An 18,882-nucleotide genomic window follows, 5' to 3' on the forward strand; every position below is an offset into this window, starting at 1 on the left:
TTCTTAATTCTTTTTGTCATGTATCATGTATTTTTCTATTCTTTTTATTTTGTGATTGGTATTTTTTCTATGTTTTAATCTTGGGATTGTCTGGCTGTCATATGTAATGATATTTTTATAAACATGAAGTTATGCAGACTAAACATTGGAGACAAAAAAGACTGTTGCTTCATCATGTTTTATTCATTACTGAAGTCACAAGCGTTAAGTTGACAAAAAAATTGTGTTCACGAAAAATTAACTTTTTCTCCTTCCCAATCATATTTTTCCTTCTGAAATTGAAGTTTGAAATTGAATGTCAGGAAGTCCAGATGTTACCAAGGTTATCAAGGTGTGATGCAGTGCCAAATTCCTTCCCAATCCCAGTCCGTGGGAGAGTTATATGTAATTTGCTGGCAAATATTGTACTTATCGGGTGCCGCATTTGAAAAACCTCGTAAAAATTGCTGTCAAATAAACTCTCCTGTATACTTAGAGGTACATTTAGCCAAACGTAACTGCTTGGAGCTGTTGGTACTAAAATGAGCCGCAATTGCCGAGGTCACGAAACCGCATGATTAACGTCTGCTTGGATGTGAATGAATTGGCCATAAGGGGGTAATCCACAATTGACTGATTGCAGCAGTCCCCTCTAGATTGAATTGGGTACACAGTGATTGGGTAGGTGAAAATCTATCTAAAATGCTTCTTAATTTTATGATATTAATGTACATTTGTATTCAAGTCAGGTAGCACTCCCCTGAAATGTTCAATATTACTTATAACCCCATGTAGTGTTTGATATTGCTTATAAAGTACTAATGACTTTTCTCGGATCACAGATTCCTTAAGGAGCTTAACTGATCTTAAGACGTATGACTTCTGCCCTCATGTCTTAAAGTCTGTGATATCAAGCAGATACATGCATGTCTTCAGTCACTGTCTGATGATAAAGCTTTTTGATAAAGCATATATATGATAAACCATATTGAAGATTGTATCAGTATATTCTACTTCTGACATAAAATGCAGCGGCACACTTCTTGTGCACTAGATAATAGTAGATTTGTCTTCAGGGCATTATCATATCAATTCAGAGGTTTGGAATGATAATAAGTTTATTGCAAGTTCTTGCCCGTAGGCTAATTGCAAGTACATGTACATGTAACATGAAAGGACGGACAGACAATGGGTAACAATATAGCATGTGACTAGTCTAAATACGAACACTGTATTCTATCTGATTTCAATAGCTGGTGAACCTAAAATTCTAGTTCAGACACTGGCGAAAGACAGCAGATGCTGTCTGCAACGTCTGACTGTTTTTCAATCTATCCAGTTGCTTGAGTGATTGTTTTCTTGCGTATCTTACTACCTGGATGTCTAGTTTTCACTGACATATTCTTGTACTTAGTAATACTACTACTGATAAGTTCTATTGTATAATAGGCTGTGCATTTTAAAGTTGTTGGCTCTGTGAGTGGTGTGTTATTTGAAATGGGCAGATTGAAATTGCCGCAGTCAAGCCAGTTACTGTGTCTTGTTCGATATAACACCCACATTACTGTAAATGCATTTAGATTCACATGGTTTTTATTTCGTGCTAAGGGGAAAATGGAGTGTTCGCGGTGGTTTTAAATTCGCGGCAGTGCTGTAGTCACATGGTTTTTATTTCGTGCTAAGGGGAAAATGGAGTGTTCGCGGTGGTTTTAAGTTCGCGGCAGCGCTGTAGTCACATACTGGCTACAGTATTGGACAAAAATATTTGTGGTGGCTTTAAGTTTGCAGTGAAAGGGTCGCGTGGAACAAAAAAATACTGCAAACATTTCTGCATTTACTGTATTAGTGTATATTTACAGAAAAAAGCAGACATTAATTGAGACGCACGTGTTACAAAGAGGCGTCCAAATCGTGCACCCAACAATTTTCACATTCCTGAAGCATGCCCAGGAGCAACGTATCTAATTGAGTATGCGAAATACCACTCATGCATATATACAGGTGAAGATGTAGACATAGCTATGGGCTAAATGTAGTCTGAAAGATCAGCTGAACATCTAGAGATTAACCTCTGAAATCTCCTATCTTTGTCAAGGACAGTAAGGAATGAATTATGAATTCTTTAGGTTTTCAACATGCTGTCTTAATTTTTGCTCCCAATCTTTTTGCAACAGCATTATTCTTTATGTTAAATGAATGTTAATCAAATCTATACAAAAGGCAAATTTTTGTTCCATCCATTTGATTATCATTGATTTGAGATTGTTTAGAATTAGATTGATGCATTTGTAAATGTTATCTACTTGAAAAGGATGTCATTTGCAGTGTTTGGAAACTGAGACATAATATTCACAGGTTTCAACTTTATTCATTTTTACCAAGATTCATATTAAAGAAGTTGATATGATGATATCATTGATATATTATGATATTGGTGTACTATAAATAATGTAAAAACATTGTATATTGGATAACCTTACCAGATAGCACACCTCTTGTGAGGCATGTATGGAATACAAAACAATGAATAACAATAACATTATACAATATTGTACAATTGTTCATTTTGAGGCATTGAACCTCCAGGGTTTCTCCAAGGCCAAAGAAAATCAAATTGGTTTTCAAGTCAGGGCTTGAAAGTCATTTTTGAGAATACCAGAAGGTGCTAGTGCACCAATCCAAAATATCTAGGTGTACAAAAAGAATTTTCGGTGCAGTACTGCACAACATGAAAGAATGTAGAATATCACAATTGTCAGCAAAATGTAATTACAAACAATACTGTCTCTCTTCAGAACTTCAATTTACAATTCTCTAGCTAACATCAAAAGAGTAATACTTTAAAGTACAACAAGGATTATTTTGCTTTTTCTGATACTTTAATCTCAAGAATATCTTGTGTACTAGTAGTGTAGAACAGTACCTTTACCTTATAGGTGCACTGGTGTACCCACAGGTAGAATTAGGTGCACGGCTCCAATTTTGGGTACACACAGTATTTCGAGCCCTACAAATGGTGGCCCCTCTTTGCATTCTATATAGGAGCTGTTGCTTCTTTTCAAAGTTTATTTGAGTTTTCTATAATCAGTTTCAAACTACGTTTTCACGAAATATTATATGTCATACCCAATGAATTGGCAATTGAAATGCCAAGATCTGCTATGTAACCTCTGATGACACCAGTTCTACCCATTGTTAAACCCTGCCAAACTGACTCATGAAGCACTCCTTAATTCTTAAGTGACAACAGGTAGGTCCGAATGCCCCAAGGCCATGGAAGTCCTTTGTTCAGAAGTAGGCGGCATGCTAGTGAAACATAAAGAAACTCAGGTGACCCCAGGCTCTCGTTAGTCACTTAAACACCTTCTACGGGTGGGAGAAACCCAACAGTTTGGAAAGAAAGAAAGAAAGTGGGAGGTTGACTTTTGCTGGATCAGAGTTTGAGCTTACTGTAATTCTTGATTTGTTAACGGTTACTTGATTTCAGTGACTTTCACGGTCAATGTTCAACTGCTAAAATTTCATCATCGCAAATATTTGATCACCTTTCCTGCTGAGGCAAGAACTCTCTACCCACCGTTGAAATTACATTGTAAATGCGGCAAACTACTGTAATGCAGAAACCGCAAATATTTTCTGCCTGTGTTTCTGTAACGCTACTGTTGTTTCAAAAGCGAACTTAAAACCACCGCAAACACTCCATTTTCTCCCTACCGCGAAATTAAAACCAAGCGAACTTAAATACATTTACACTATTCCGTTTCCCTAACCGCTAAAATTACCAACTGCAATGTTGAATGGATTTACAATATTTGGACTTGTTGAAAGAAGGTTTTTAATCAGATAATATAAATCTTGTCTTACTGTGAGTGTGACCTTAAGATTGTTAAGTATTACTTAAAGCATTGTTTGGTACTGGAACACTAATTGAATGCACCTGCCAATTGTTATTGCTCACCTGTTAATAAGGCATACTTTTAACAGGTGTGACGACCATTAAAAGTTCAAGCTGAATAAGCTATTCAGTCCAGCCCCTTGCCCCGAAGCAAGTACAAATAACGCATGTTTAAGCTGCAGTTGAAGATGAGTGCCCGGTCATTGACTTTACAAGAAAGGGTCTGAATGCTCTTTTCCGCAAGGCATAGGCATCCTAGACCTATTTTCATGTCCTGTAATCCGTAGGGAAAGCCGTCTTATACACATACATGTAAATCGTAGGTATGGCAAACAAATTTTGTTTGATTGACTTCCTTGATTTTAGCGTAAATACGTAGGAGTTTCTTCTGAATTCAGCGTAAGGTGTTGTCAGGATCCCCCATACAGACCCTCATTAAGGAACAAGAATGAACTAGAACACCCTCTGTTAGTGGGTACATAGAATTTGGCAACTTGCAGTCTGGTTTGGCGATGTTAACAAAGAAACAAACACGCCCTCCCTTCTTTGCTCCCACAACATGAACATGGCTTCTGTAGTGCTTCTTGTCTTGCTGTTGTTCTTAACGTTATCTTGTTTTCCTTTAAGAAGGTATTCCTTAAGGTAAACTCCAAGATAATACCTCTTGAAGTAGACTTTGAACTTGAAACTGGGACTGTGTCTTGAGTAGAGCCAAGTCTTGAGAACCCTTCCAGCTTTCAGCAGCTCATCTGGAAACCATGCATTAGGCTGAAGAAAAAAAATGCTGTGTTTCCGGTTACATTCCTGAAAAAGTAAGGGTTAGTAAGTAAGGATTTTGGCCGGAATGATTCAACAAATACATTTTAGCACTGTAAAACTGCAATGCATAAGGCACTAGTAATATTTTCATCATGATATTGTAATCATATACTGATATAGAAACTGTACAAATGCTAATACATTAACCTTCTCCCTGCTGCCTAACTCTATAACCAATATGCTTCAGTGTGCTTAAGGTTAATGAACTGAATAAAAAAGTATTACTTTACTATATATTCTTCTATCAACTGTAGACTAGTCCTCACCTGTGAATAAAGTGTAAAATACAGGAGGTCCCTTTTAAATTTCATCACTCATGTGTTTTTAAATCTAATTTTCCCCTGAATCTATTGAAGTTGAACTCTAAGTTGCCAATACAACATTGGACTTGTCCATTTTTGTAAGTCCAATATTTTTGTGTGTGTTAACAATTAACAGTTCAACTTTGATTCATAATGACTTCTACCAACACATGTCCAGACAAGTCCAAAATTTTTGTCCCTTGCCAGCGGCCAACCAAAATAAGGCCAGGGTCGGCACATTTTTGCTAGGTCGGTGTACCAGAAACACAATATTATTTTCCCTAGGCCCTACTATTTGATGCCCGCCCCTGTGTGTGACAGCTGTTACTGTAACTTTAAACACACTGATCCTGGTATGTCAGGAGGTGACAGCCCTGTACCACTGTGTACCAGGAAGTACAAGGCACAAGCTCTGCCTGTCACTCAAGGGGAGGGAATAATGAATGGGGCCTGCATGCCTTTATCCACAAGTTGGAATCAACCCTCAGTTACTGTAAATGCATTTAAGTTCGCGTGGTTTTTATTTCGCAATAAGACGAAAATGGAGTGTTCGCGGTGGTTTTAAGTTTGTGTCAGCGCTATATAGTCACATACTGCTACAGTATTGGACACAAATGTTTGTGGTGGCTTTAAGTTTGCGGTGAAACGGTCGCCGCGAAAACCATGAACATAAAACACCGCGAACATTTCTGCATTTACAGTACCTTCAGTCTTATTCAATGTAAGGCGTAATTGGTCAATTCATGAGTTTAGTGTGTTGTTATTGACAGGAAAAATGGAGGTATAGTTTTTGGCATGTCTGTCTGTGTGTGTGTCTATATATCTGTGAGTGTGTTTCTGGATTTTGTAGTCAGCATAACTCAAGAACCTCTGGATGGATTACGATGATATTTTTCGTGTGTGGGCCCCCTGTTATGTGACCTTGGTACTGCAGCAGAACTTGCAGCAGTACTATGGTCTTATTTTTGGGATGCTTCTGGACTTTTCATGATTTGAAATGATTGTGCCAAGAATTTTGTGAGGCTTGTATCACATTATTCCCCTTGCAGACCCTCACAAAATAATGTGACCATGTGTGGTTTGGTGTCATAATTAAATGGTTCAATCTGTTTTTACTTGCATTGGTTTGAAGAGGAAAGTTAGAAAAGGCATGGGTAGATATTTACAACTTTATTATAACGCTGAATGTTATGAATATGATATTCAAAGCAAAGACAGCTTGGGACAGTGCCCTGAGGTACTTACATACATGTATAAAAATGATAATTAGTTTTATATACCGTTGTGCATAATCTAAGTGGGTTCTGTCTGTTAAAATGCATTACCTGAAACTCCTTTGACTTGAGTGATCCAAAGAGACTCAAAAAGAAGGTCAATGGAGAGAATGTTACTTTGGAATATTTCTTTATTGATTTTCTCGTGATTGAGGTCATGGATTGGTCAAACTCAGATGGAATGGTCATGAAAATTAAGCGAACCATCAACTATAGAGAGGGTAGGTTGGTATGAGTTTGCAAATAAAGATTTATTATTATGTATGTAATAATCAGTACTGTCTCCAGGACCCGTCCTTCCGTCACAGGATGGAAATTCGCTTGTTGGAAAGGAAAAAATTAATCCCACCAGTCAAAAAAGTCTGTACTTCATGACGTGAAATTGATGAAAATGTATTTCTGTTTGGTTAAAATGACAGATTTTTCAATGAAAATTAACAGCATGGGCTCCCAAACAATACTGTAAATCAATACGGTAGTAAATGCAGAAATGTTGGTTTTATGTTCACGGTTTTCGCGGCGACCGTTTCACAGTAAACTTAAAGCCGACCCAAACATTTTTGTCCAATACTGTAGCAGTATGTAACTGTCGTGCTGCCGCAAACTTAAAACCACTGGGAACACTCCATTTTTTGCCTTAGTGCGAAACCATGCGAACTTAAATGTATTTACAGTAAGTGAGCCAGAAAAAAATTTAGCAATTTAAAGTCTGAGGGAATATTTTCATTGATTTATCATATCTTGACATATAGCCAAGGTTACCTAGCTAGCCAAGGGTATTACCAAGGTTGGCCTATTAAGTTTGGGACTATGATAGGATTTGGCCATTGTGGACACAGGGGTATATTCCTACTGTAATCAATACATTCTTGCTCAAGGTTTGACTCTCCTCAAACACTTGAAACGTGTCACTTTATTGATTTCGATTAGTTATGGTGAGAGCCTAGCCTTTCCTAATTATAATAAGTACTTGAATAATATAATATAATACAAACATTACTTTTAGTTCAGACAGTTAGAATGACTAGAGGGGACCTGGATGCTTTAAAACAAATTTAAGAATCGTATCCAGCCATTTTGATTTATCGTAATTAATATTTACAACATTAATATTTAATATTAAAATTAATATTTACCACATGTTAGTCCTTGATGTTATGTACCCTTCCTACCCACCATGACTTGTCAAGAACTGGTGACCAGTAAAGAATAACAGTCTTATTATATTCCTGACCAGTAAAGACATACTTGTCACAGCTGTGTATGGGCTGTAGTAAGGGAGTCGTTGGTTAACTTTATTACGTTACCTCCGGGAAGGAGGTTCACTTCTGACAGAGGTACTGTTTTTGTCTGTTTGTTTGTTCGCACCTACAACAATGTATAACTCAAGAGTTTTTTTTTATAGAATTGAATGAATTTTGGCCTGTGGGTAGTTATTGAGGCCCTGAAGAAACATGGGAATTTTGGCCCTCTAGCAACATTTTCAGGTACTGCAGCTTTACAGACTGACATCCTGAAAGTATTGCTGTACAGCCCATTATACCAGTTAATGCTTGTTTCAGCATTGAAAGTATAGCCATGTATGTACATGTACATGTATGTGTGTGTGATTCCCTGGTATATACATGTAAAGGTCAACAATTATCACTCCAGGTACATTCACAGTACAAAACACTGATCAACTTCCTCGCCCCTTTCAGACCCTCTAGCACAGCCAGAGCCGGCGACATGTCGGAGTAACCAGTTTCAGTGCGAGAACAAGCGTTGCATCCCTGCTGGATGGGTTTGCGACGACGATTACGACTGTAACGACGGAGACCACAGCGATGAGACGGACTGCCGTGAGTGGCTCTGGTTGGCCGTCTGGTGGCCCTTGGCTGTTGTCGGCTCCTGGGTTTTACTCAACCCTCCGTGTGGTCTAATCTTTGTGTTTCCTTCATATCGTCTCATACTCATTACTGATTTTGTTCCTTTGTCCTTTAATTGCGTGCAGAAAGGGTCTTTTGAAGCGAAGAAAAAAGTAAAAAAAAGAAGAAATTTAAACTCAAATTCAGACGTCAGACTCATTCAAATAGGACAATCCCATATTTACCAGTTTTGACTTTTTGTCAAAAATTCCTCAGAAGCACACTCATTTACTCCAAATTTACGATGATCAGAAAGGGTTTCCTTGTGTTTGTTTTGTCAGAATGTACAGAAATTTTAGCAAATTCTGATTCCATGCATCCTTTCTGCACCCTACAGTATAAAATGAAGCAGTTTTCGCCCCATTCCATCTAATAAGTACAACTGTCTCCTAACCTGTTTTTATTGACGTTAAACCTTTCATTTTAACTTTCAGCATTTTACTACTGTCATCTTCATAATGAAATGAAGCAAGCAGCATGGTTATACATATAGTTATGATTCTAATTTAAAGACATTTTATGACTGATTCTTTTTTACTAGTCATACTTGTACCTAACTTTGTTCTAACATCATTTGTTTGTTTTAACAGAATGATTTTGTTCGTTGCTGTGTGTTTCTTACCGCTAAACATTTTCAGCATGATAGCACGTTAAGGAACTGACTTGCCAAGGATAGAATGTTTCTCGAACGGGGCATGCGAAACATCCGACTAAGTTGACTTAAAGCTTCTGTTTTTTTCCTAACATTGCTTACGTGTTTGTTTTGTTTGTTTGTTTGTTTTGTTGTTTATTATAACATCATTTGTTGAAGCAGTTGTTAATACCAGTTGTGTTTTTTATGCTTACCTTCCAGTTTTTGTAGAAGTACTAATTAAGAACTTACATTGTATATTATTATTAAAGTTCTTATAAGTTATAGTATATAATTGATTAGTACGCAAATCAAGTCAGAGAACATTGCCATTAAGATTGTACCACTTTTTAAAAGGTTTAGAAATACAGACTCATACATTTCAAAGTTACATTGTATTAATGTGGTGTACCACAAGGCTGAGTTCTGGGTCCTTTATTATCTTAAGTTTATAGCATGAAACTGTGTTTCTAAATTTTGCTGAAAGGGAATCATGAATTGGTATTGCCTATAAATATACAGTAACTGGAATGATTACAAATTTTATCAACTTGAATTCAAATACCACTTTTCCATATAAAACTATTAAAAGAGACCCTCCAGGAACTTGAATGGTTTGTTCCAAGGTTGTTGTAGTTTTGAAAGGTAGCATGTTGTTCCTCAGGGTTCACGTTCTGTTTTTGTCCTGTTTGTGTGCCACAGCGGATAAGACGTGCGGACCGGGGCAGTTTGCGTGCTTGGACGGTTTAACGTGCATCACCAACGGTTGGCGCTGTGATGGCGAGGAAGACTGTACTGATGGCAGCGACGAATCGCCGGACATCTGTAAGTCCACGACACTCGTAGAGTATTATTTTTACTATCCTCATTTTGAACATTAAGGCAACCACTCAAAAGTCTTTAAGTTTAAATAAACTGTCTGTCAAGATTCTTGAGTGATTGTCTATGAATGCTTTTAACTTGTTCAAAATGAATAGATACATTTTTTTTATACAGATGTATTGTCTTTAGTCAGTAATAGTAGTACCAATTTGAAAATTGTACTGGAAAATAAGTATGATTTCCATTGTAAGTTGTAACTAGCTTATGAGCAGATTTTAAATGTAGATTTTATGCACAATGAACAAAATTTGTAAACTTTCAAAATTTGTTGAGTTATCCATAAAATATATTGTTAATTATCATTACTTAGTGTATAGAATAGTGTAGTATAATCATAATTTTGATTTTTTTTTCATGCGAAATAACCAATTTCTTTCCAGGAAAGCGTGTACTACATAACCAAAAAAAGAGAAGATTTTCGAATCAAGCGATAATTGCTCTGTTTCTGACCAACTCTCCTCTAATTCTAAATGTCCTTCCCAAAGTCAAGGTTGATCTGAAAATCCCGTCTTCCTTGGCTTTGACGTCAAGCCAAGATCTCACCGGATTTGCAGAGACAGGCTTTCCGTTTTGTTTACGTCGTAGACAATCCCCACAAAATCCCTTTTCCTCTTGGCGGTCTCATGTACCCATCAAATAAACTTCTAAGGGATAAAAAAAGTAATTTTAGAGGGGAATTCTAACAAGTGGCCATTTTACATGGTGTGAATAAAAACAATCACTGTGGAAAATTGTTCAACATAACATTGCGTATGAAAACAGCTAAAAAACGTTTGAAAATGACAAAATATGTAATATTTGATGTACACTTCAAAGCTATAATCAATATGTATGCAACCTCTGTTGCTTGTTTTTTCAGTGAACAAAAACAACCGCTGAAAAATTGCTTGAAAGAAAATGATGTATTGAAAACAGCCTAAAGATGACTTTACTCTTTCGAAAATGACGAAATACATATTTATGATATGTAAATTGTACACTTCAAACAGTAATATTCAAAGCTTTTTATGACATGTATGCAACTGTCACATGCTTTTGTTAAAATATTTCAAAACTACCTTTTTCAAAGAGTCCTCCAAGAAGAATTGTGTCTTGCAGTGATCTTACAATGTTGTTGATTAGTAGAAAATAGCTAGAATGTTTTTTCTTGTTGTAACTGTCAGTGTCCAGCTTGGTAGCTACATGTATGTTAGCATCACTAAGTATGAATAGACACCTAGAAGAATAGAATGAACTTTTCTGTAGTATTACTAGTAAGTTAGTTAACTTTTACTTGTACTTTTCAATAGCCTTAATATTCAGTGTTACTAGTGACATGTAGTTAACTTTCTTACGATTGAGAAGTCAAACCTATTAGCTATAGACTTCCTGCCTTGCCTTCCCCTCCTAGATTACCTTGATAGGTGCTAGCCCGTTTTGCGTTGCGAGATTATTCTTTGTAACAGTTTTTTTTTACTAACCGTGAACGTTTCGTCTACACAATAGTAGCATCATGGTGTGTGCGTTCGTTTGGACCCAACTTCTTCTTTGCCTTCTCATTCCTTCTACCTCTCCTGGACCCATAGGTACCTCGGGTGAGGGTAAGGTGTCTTTTTGCTATTGAGAGAATGTCAGAGGTTGAAACTAGCATCATAGGACTTGTTCTAAAGTTGTGCATTTGTGAACTCATTTGTGGACTCAATTTGTTCCTAAAGCCCCTCTCTCACTGGACCCGTGACACATTCATTTTGATGATCTTGTTGCAACCGAGTGATTCGACAGTGCTTTAACAAATTTCATTGATGAAAAATTAATCTTTTAACACGTTGTTGTCTTTTTAGTCATACGAACGTACGTTTTGCAGGATATTCCCATTATAAAGTGAAGGGTAACACAAGTCCAATTTAGGATGCAGCGAGGCCGAAAAGAAATGCTAATTTCAACCTCTTGATACACGTACCTTCTATCTACCTAGACTATTACTAAATCTTGAATAAAATTGGTTTCTTGATTTTTAAAGCTTATTCGGTGCCTTCTTATCTCTGTAGTCTTACACGTATTACTTACCTATCTTTGATTTATTTTGTTTAGATATAACAGTTGTGCTTTATGTTTAGTTTGTGTTATACTAGTTTTTCTTATGTTGTAGGATTGTTTTAGTTTAGATGCGTTTTCCTATTGTTTAGAAGTGTCTTCCATTTGTTAGGATGTTTAGAAGTGTCTTCTTATTAGTATTAGAATCAGTCTCTTTTTGTGTAAGACTTAAAAGGATGATTTTCCTCACCATTTTTGACATGTAAAAGAAAAAAAATCTATCTAAAGGACTTGAATACAAAACTCGATCAGCAATGCCATAAACTTTTGGTATATGTATATCCTATCCTTTTAGTTAATTATGTTGAAAATAACCTAACTCATAGAATTATTAAGCAGCCAACACAAAAAGAACAGCAAGGAAGTAGAATACCTTAGCTTGGATAGATGTAATGCTTTTTATTCAGTCTCCCCATACATTAAATTTCAGACATGTGCTACTTATTTACACATAGGAAGTTAGTCTAGACTTTTGGGAATCGTAAACAGTCTACAACAAGTATCTTGAAAAAATAATGAAACCTCCTCTACCACAATGTCTATCACCTGATGCAAATTAAATGCATACTAGTGAAACTTGTCTAAATTGAATACAAGTAGACAGGTGGTAGTAGGTGGTAGTTATAGACAGAATTATTTGATACTTGTGTCAATGGGAAAGATAGTGATCACCAAATAGTGGCCTCGGAAAAGTGAAGGGCCAGCAAAAGTGGCCACATTGGCCATGTGGTCCTAATGCACCCCATCCTTAAAAAAAATCTGAACTTCAAGACATGAAATTGATGAAAATGTATTTTCCTTAGTTTAAAATGACAAGTTTAACCATCAAAGTTAGTAACATGGGCTCCCAAACAATGATTGGACGGAAAAAATTCAAAGCTGTAGACCGCCCTGTCACTAGCACAGATTACATGTATATTTTGCACATTTTGTCTCTCCAACTGTATTGTACTTATTTTATGTTGTACTACCATGTGTTCATGGCAGGTCCAGAGTTGCCAAACTACCAGTGTCCAGCCAACCACTACCGGTGTCTGCAGCAGTGTCCTGAGGGGGGTGGACCCTGTACCGACACCTGTGTCCACTTCGACACTCTGTGTGACAACAACCCTGACTGTCCAAGCGGGGATGACGAGGGACCGCATTGTACCGGTGAGTTTCGTCTTTTCATTACCTTCACCAAGAAGGTTATAAATGGTTTAGTTGGTAGAGTGTTGGCCTTGCACACTGTACATGTAGGTCATGAGTTCGATCTTGAATTGTACATACTGCTTTTTCTGCTTAGCACTCAGTATTTGAAAAGAAAAGAGTATGGCAGTTAAACACACAACACTACCAGTGGACTAGCCCCCTGCTGTGGTGATTGGACAACGTTGTGTGGCCCAAGAGCTATCGAAAAGAAGACGGGTGCTGCCTATGTACCATCTTGTGTGGGAAGGACTTATTAACTTTTAACTAACAAGAAGGTTTAAGTTTTCGGGAGTTTGTGTCTATCTGTGAACACGATAACTCAAAATGCCTGGGTGGATTGTCTTGATATTTAGTATGTGGGTAGGTCTTGAAAAGACCTTGAAATGGTTAGAGTTTGGGCCCCCTAGTGGCTTGTTCCTTTGATTGTTTTGGTTTGACACATGTGGCCAGAGCAGTATAGCTTGCTTAAGGGTGTTACTGTGTGGCATAGTTTTAATTTCTTGTTCTGCCGCTTGATTTCAGCGTTACCCCGACTGTGTGCCAACGGAAGAGGAGACTGCGAAGAGGCCTGTACTGTCTCACGAGAGGGCCGGGTGTGTTTCTGTAGAAATGGCTACGTCGTGAGCCCAGACAGAACTTGTAAAGGTCAGTATATAGTAGATTAAGTATATTGCAGTTGCTCTTTTCCTACAGAAGTTCTCTTTTAAATTGGTATAGGAAGATTTTACAGCAAAATGTAGACAATTCAATAACTTGAATTGAATTTTTGATTTCACAAAATAGAAAATTAGAAGGAGGCAAAGGTAGGAAACAATACACAAGTATGTAGCATGGTGGCAAAATCAATTGTCTCTTGTATCAAAATACTCTATAAGCACATATCACAAGCTGACATCACTAAAACAATATTTTAATAGGTGTGAAGTTAAATAAAAGGTCTTAGGACGCTCCCTTGCGGTACACCACATGTGACACGTTTCCGTGTAGACTGCTTGTTCTGAATTCCCACATATATCTGAAAAGCAGAACCGTAGATCTGAGATGTCCCCTGGTAAAATGAATAAAATTGAAATTGAATTGAGTATTATCAAGACATGAGTAAATGTTATCAGTAGATTTTAATTCAATGGACTTACGCCTGATTGGTTTACATGATATGTATAATGTATGTAGTACAGGCACTGGAAGACTTTGCATTGGAGATCTCTTTAGACTCATTTTGAGGGTGGCAGATATACATGTACATGTATGTGACTTGCCAGAATTATGGCTAGTAGATGTTAGAAGCTAGCATGTCTGCTTACCATGCAAATTGAATGTCTTTTTTTACAGATCTGAATGAATGTGAGATCCCAGGTTACTGTGACCAGATGTGTGCGAACACCAAGGGATCTTACACCTGCTCCTGTGCCGCTGGGTACACTTTACAAACTGACAAGAAAACATGCAAGGCTCAAAACAGTAAGATATAGTTCACCATGTTATACATGACTTTGTGCGTCTATAAGCCAGGGCATATTGATTTGATTGTAATTTGTATGGATGACATATTCTGGGAACCCCAAAACTGATGCAAGCTTGCAAATAAAAGAAATGTTTTGCAAAAATAATATTACCATCATTATGAAATCTGAGTAGTCAGAAAGATTGGACCAATGACTAAACACACATGAGTATGGTGTATGAAAACTTTGACATTGGAATTGACTTTGGCATTCTACAACGTTAGCATTCATTTCCCGATATATTTTTTAAAACTTACAGCATATTTTTGCTCTAGTTGCTCATTTTGCACTGCTTTTTACGTTTTTAGGTATGGTCTAAAACATTTTTTTGGGAAATTGATGCGTGCCCAAACTGTCATTTGGCATATCTTATTACCTGAATGTCTAACCTTCATCAACACATGTTACATTTTAGTTTTTGCAAAGTTTTGTTTAATTTTCTCCTCCTGGCTTGTAATGTGTTTGTTTCTTTGAATGTTATCTTCTGTATCTAACTTCCAGGCAACAGTGCAGTGTTGGTGATAGCCAACCGACAGCGCTTGAATATGCTCTACCTGAACGGCACAGCTCTACCTGGCAAAGAACTCATCACAACTGGAGCCATGGCCATGGATATCTCACTTGTCGATCAGAAAATATGCTGGGTCCAGGTAAGGACTTTTTCAACCAAATGTACAATTATGATATGGTATTGTACCACATACACCTCCATTAACATTAATCCACCATCCTGGTTATATAAGTCCGCCACTTTGAAAATTAGTGGGTTTGAGAGATCTCTAGTGCAGCACAGATTATACACAGTTCCGATATACAGGAGTGCATTATACTGGGGGATGTTGGGTTGGAGATCTGTTTGGACTCATCTTTTCAGGGTGGTGGAATTATGTCACCTTGTGGAATTATGTTTAACTTAGTAGAATCTAATGTTAGTTGATTAAATGAAGGCAATTTTGTGTATGAGAAGAAAAAGAAAAGAAACCTAAAGGGACATTTACTTATACTTGTCACCATTTATGGCTTACCTATAATACATTGTAGTACAGTGTTAAGATGCTTCATAACAATGTAGTTCCACCATGTACAATGTCATGTATTAAGCTTACAATTTACTGTACAAAACGAATGTAAAAGAAAAGATGATAGTGACTTTCTATAGTTTGTTTTGTTTAAAAAAGTAGCTTTATCATCAAAGTCATCTCAAAAATGTCTTTAAATTCATAATTAAAAAAAAAAAGATTTTGCAGACTTTGGGATTCCACCGGAGTTGATGTTAAACTGCAGTTTGTTTTCTTTCTGCTAGGTGGAGGAAGATGTCTCCAAGAGTAGCCTGCGGTGTGTTCAGAGGAGTAACTTTACCCAGGCAGGGGCGCAGGCGCAGAGGTTGACTTCAAGTGTTCACCGTGAGTACAAATTACTGTTTGAATTCTAGATGTATTGTCCTGTATGTTTGAGATTCAGTAGACGTAGGATGATTATAAGATTCCAGTGATTTTCTTAAGAAAACAAGAAGATTGGGAACATCAACTTCACAGACAAGATACAAGCTTAGGGTCTAGTTGGAAAAAAAGTTCATATTTTGATTAAGTGATATGAGTTGAAAGCCTTGAAAAACAAGGAAAGTTGCTAGTAGTAGGCCCACAATTGATGTGCGACTTCAGAATTGCAACACTTAACCGCATGACATACACATGTATATCATCACGATCCTAGCCTGGTAACTACGTCAGGGCTTGCTGCGTGCCTGCAAAGCTGGTGTGTTACACCGAAGGGTGGTTATACTGGCTATAAAGATACAGATATATGACACCTTGATTGATCACAAATATGTATACACAGCCACTAAAAGCAATACCTCCTCATTAAGATGATAAAAGCAAACCACAAGGAAACCTGGCAACATGATATGGATCCCTTGATATGTTTTTACCATATTCTATTATTGATATTTTTCAGATGTTGAACAGATGGCCTATGATTGGCTTTCTGGGAACATGTACTTCACCGATGACGAAGCTGACCGTGTGTTCGCGTGCGACAAGCTGGGACGTGTCTGTGTGACACTGATAGAAGACAGAATCGCCAACCCGCGAGGCATCGCTCTTGACCCCACCAGGGGGTAAGACTGTTGTAGAAGCTTATTTGTCAGTCTCTAATATAGTGGTTAAAGAAATTGCTCACCTTGTAGTGCCTAGTGGCACATAAGTCGGCAAGTTTCCTTGCTGTTTCAGTAGCAGGGTATATTTTCACAGGGAGGGGTTGCTAGCCCTTCCCCTTAATCGTGCTCGAGGCACCTCCTCAAACACGAAACCCCCATTTTATGTCCCTTCCGAAAGACGGGTGCAGCCTTAACCGACATGCCCTTCCCATGATTTGAACTGGGCTCTCCCAGTTACCTTAGAGTAATTGGAACCAGGAGCTTAATTGTGGGGCTGCTACCAGTTGAGCTACATGTATATATACACATGGACATCCCTAGTGGTTGGGGAATCGACAAAAGGACAGGAATGGGCTCCGCCTTCCAATACCGTGGCCTTATAAGACACAGTGGATAACAACCCACTGCCCCTACAGCATCAAAAAGGCAATGGGACTACCTTTACCTAGCTTTTACCCTTTGTTAACATTGAGAAAAATCACTATACAAATTTACTTCCTTAAAAAACATTCAGAAATGTCTTATTACTTAACCAGCTAATCTCAGGCCTTAAAGGTAGTTTTTTCGATCTTGAAGAATCTTCTTTATATGTCATCTTATAAGGATGGAAGTCGGTGCACTAGGACTGTTTAGCCATAAGTAGGATTTTACCATGGTGAGTATAGACCAATGGAGGCCATATATTAGGATGCAACCACAGAAAGTTGATTTTTCTTGTTATTTTGTAGGTTGATGTTCCTCTCAGACTATGGCTCCACACCACGGATCGAGAAAGCATACATGGATGGCTCTAACCGATCCCAGATCGTCACAAGTAAAATAGTCCTCCCCCACGGCATTGCCCTGGACATCGTGACCCAGACAGTGTACTGGGTAGACGCCTATATCAACTACATCGAGAGTGTGGACTACGATGGACACAACAGGAGGACAATCGCTCATGGACCATTTGTAAGTTTTAGTAAAAGTCTAACCATCTCCCTGCTGCCTAACTCTGTAACCAATATAGAATGGGGTGCCAAACGGCTACTTCGGTGTGCTAAAGGTTAAATGTCCCTGATTTGACTAGGATCTATGCATTTTTAGGGGCATCATAGTATTGCCTGTTCAATTATTACACAGGGACCATTTACATTGTATAAGTTTTAGTATACATGTGTACATGTATGTGTTACGTTGATGAAGGTTAGACATCCAGGTAATAAGATACAGAATTTTGAAACAGTCAGACATTTCTGATAGCATCCGCTATCTTTCGTCAGTGACTAGTCACTGACGAAATATAGTGGATGCTGTCTGAAACGTCTGACTGTTTCAAAATTCTATCCAGTTGCTTGAGTAACTATTTTTGTCGTACATGTATGTGTTGTTATCTTTGCCAAGAAGGTTATGTTTTTGGTGTTATTGTGTGTTTGTGTGTGTTTTTGACAGCCTGACTCAATTTGTTGTTGATGGATCTATATCATATTTGGTATGTGGTTAGGGGTTGAGAAAAGGAAGGTCAAGGTCAAGGCCTCTAGAAGCTTTCTGCGGTACTGCAGCGGAACTTGCAGCTTGAGCATTCGTACAGTAGCCCAGTGTTTAAGCAGTATTATTGTGAAATCGTATAGTACAGTACTACATTGTATTTGCTGTTACAAAAGAGTTTTAAAGTTGTATCTAACTGTATTAAAATGACACAAAACCCTCTTGACATTTGAAAACATGAACTCGTATAAATCATATGTTAGATAAACTCATTGTCATAGGTAAGAACAAAGATTTTTGACACTGAATCTTGCAATACTTTATCACACCTCTAGGTGGAGCACCTGTACGGCATCACAGTGTTTGAGCGGTACCTGTATGCGACTGACTGGCACGAGGATACTATCATCCGTGTGGACCGTTGGAACATCTCTGCTCCCATCGTCACACTGGCCAGGGACTTCAACCATGCCGGGTCCATTAAAGTGTTCCACCCAGTAATGCAGCCTATCTGTAAGTTCAACACTTATGTATCAAAGTATAACTGCAATTTCCAACACAAGAAATTTTTGACTGTCCAACTCTAACTAGTTTTTATCAAGGAATGAGCAATCCAATGCCTCTTACATAAATTACGTTATGCAGATAGGACGCGTGACTTGGTGAGCAGTTGCAGAAAGTCTATGGCGCCTCCCGTCTCTATTGAGGGATGGTTGTAGGGCTCGGATGTAGATGGCTTCTTTCATTCCTCTTGCAAAAAAAGTCTGGTTCTGGTCTTGTGTTCTAGGAACTTGGTCCT

At 37.8% G+C, this 18,882-nt stretch overlaps 1 protein-coding gene across 1 annotated transcript in view; it reads left to right on the forward strand.

Annotated features, from left to right (window-relative positions):
- LOC136421283 (low-density lipoprotein receptor-related protein 1-like) overlaps window positions 1-18,882 on the forward strand; it is a 128,650-nt gene that overhangs the window by 19,143 nt on the left and 90,625 nt on the right. Inside the window, exons 2-11 of the mRNA XM_066408513.1 lie at window positions 9,510-9,632; window positions 11,255-11,269; window positions 12,750-12,914; window positions 13,476-13,598; window positions 14,286-14,414; window positions 14,960-15,108; window positions 15,762-15,861; window positions 16,415-16,577; window positions 17,345-17,567; window positions 18,419-18,596. Of these exons, the coding sequence (XP_066264610.1) occupies window positions 9,510-9,632; window positions 11,255-11,269; window positions 12,750-12,914; window positions 13,476-13,598; window positions 14,286-14,414; window positions 14,960-15,108; window positions 15,762-15,861; window positions 16,415-16,577; window positions 17,345-17,567; window positions 18,419-18,596 (1,368 nt within the window). The remainder of the gene's footprint in view (window positions 1-9,509; window positions 9,633-11,254; window positions 11,270-12,749; window positions 12,915-13,475; window positions 13,599-14,285; window positions 14,415-14,959; window positions 15,109-15,761; window positions 15,862-16,414; window positions 16,578-17,344; window positions 17,568-18,418; window positions 18,597-18,882) is intronic.

Source organism: Branchiostoma lanceolatum, chromosome 15, assembly GCF_035083965.1.
Source record: "Branchiostoma lanceolatum isolate klBraLanc5 chromosome 15, klBraLanc5.hap2, whole genome shotgun sequence".
Classification (NCBI taxonomy): Eukaryota; Metazoa; Chordata; class Leptocardii; order Amphioxiformes; family Branchiostomatidae; genus Branchiostoma; species Branchiostoma lanceolatum.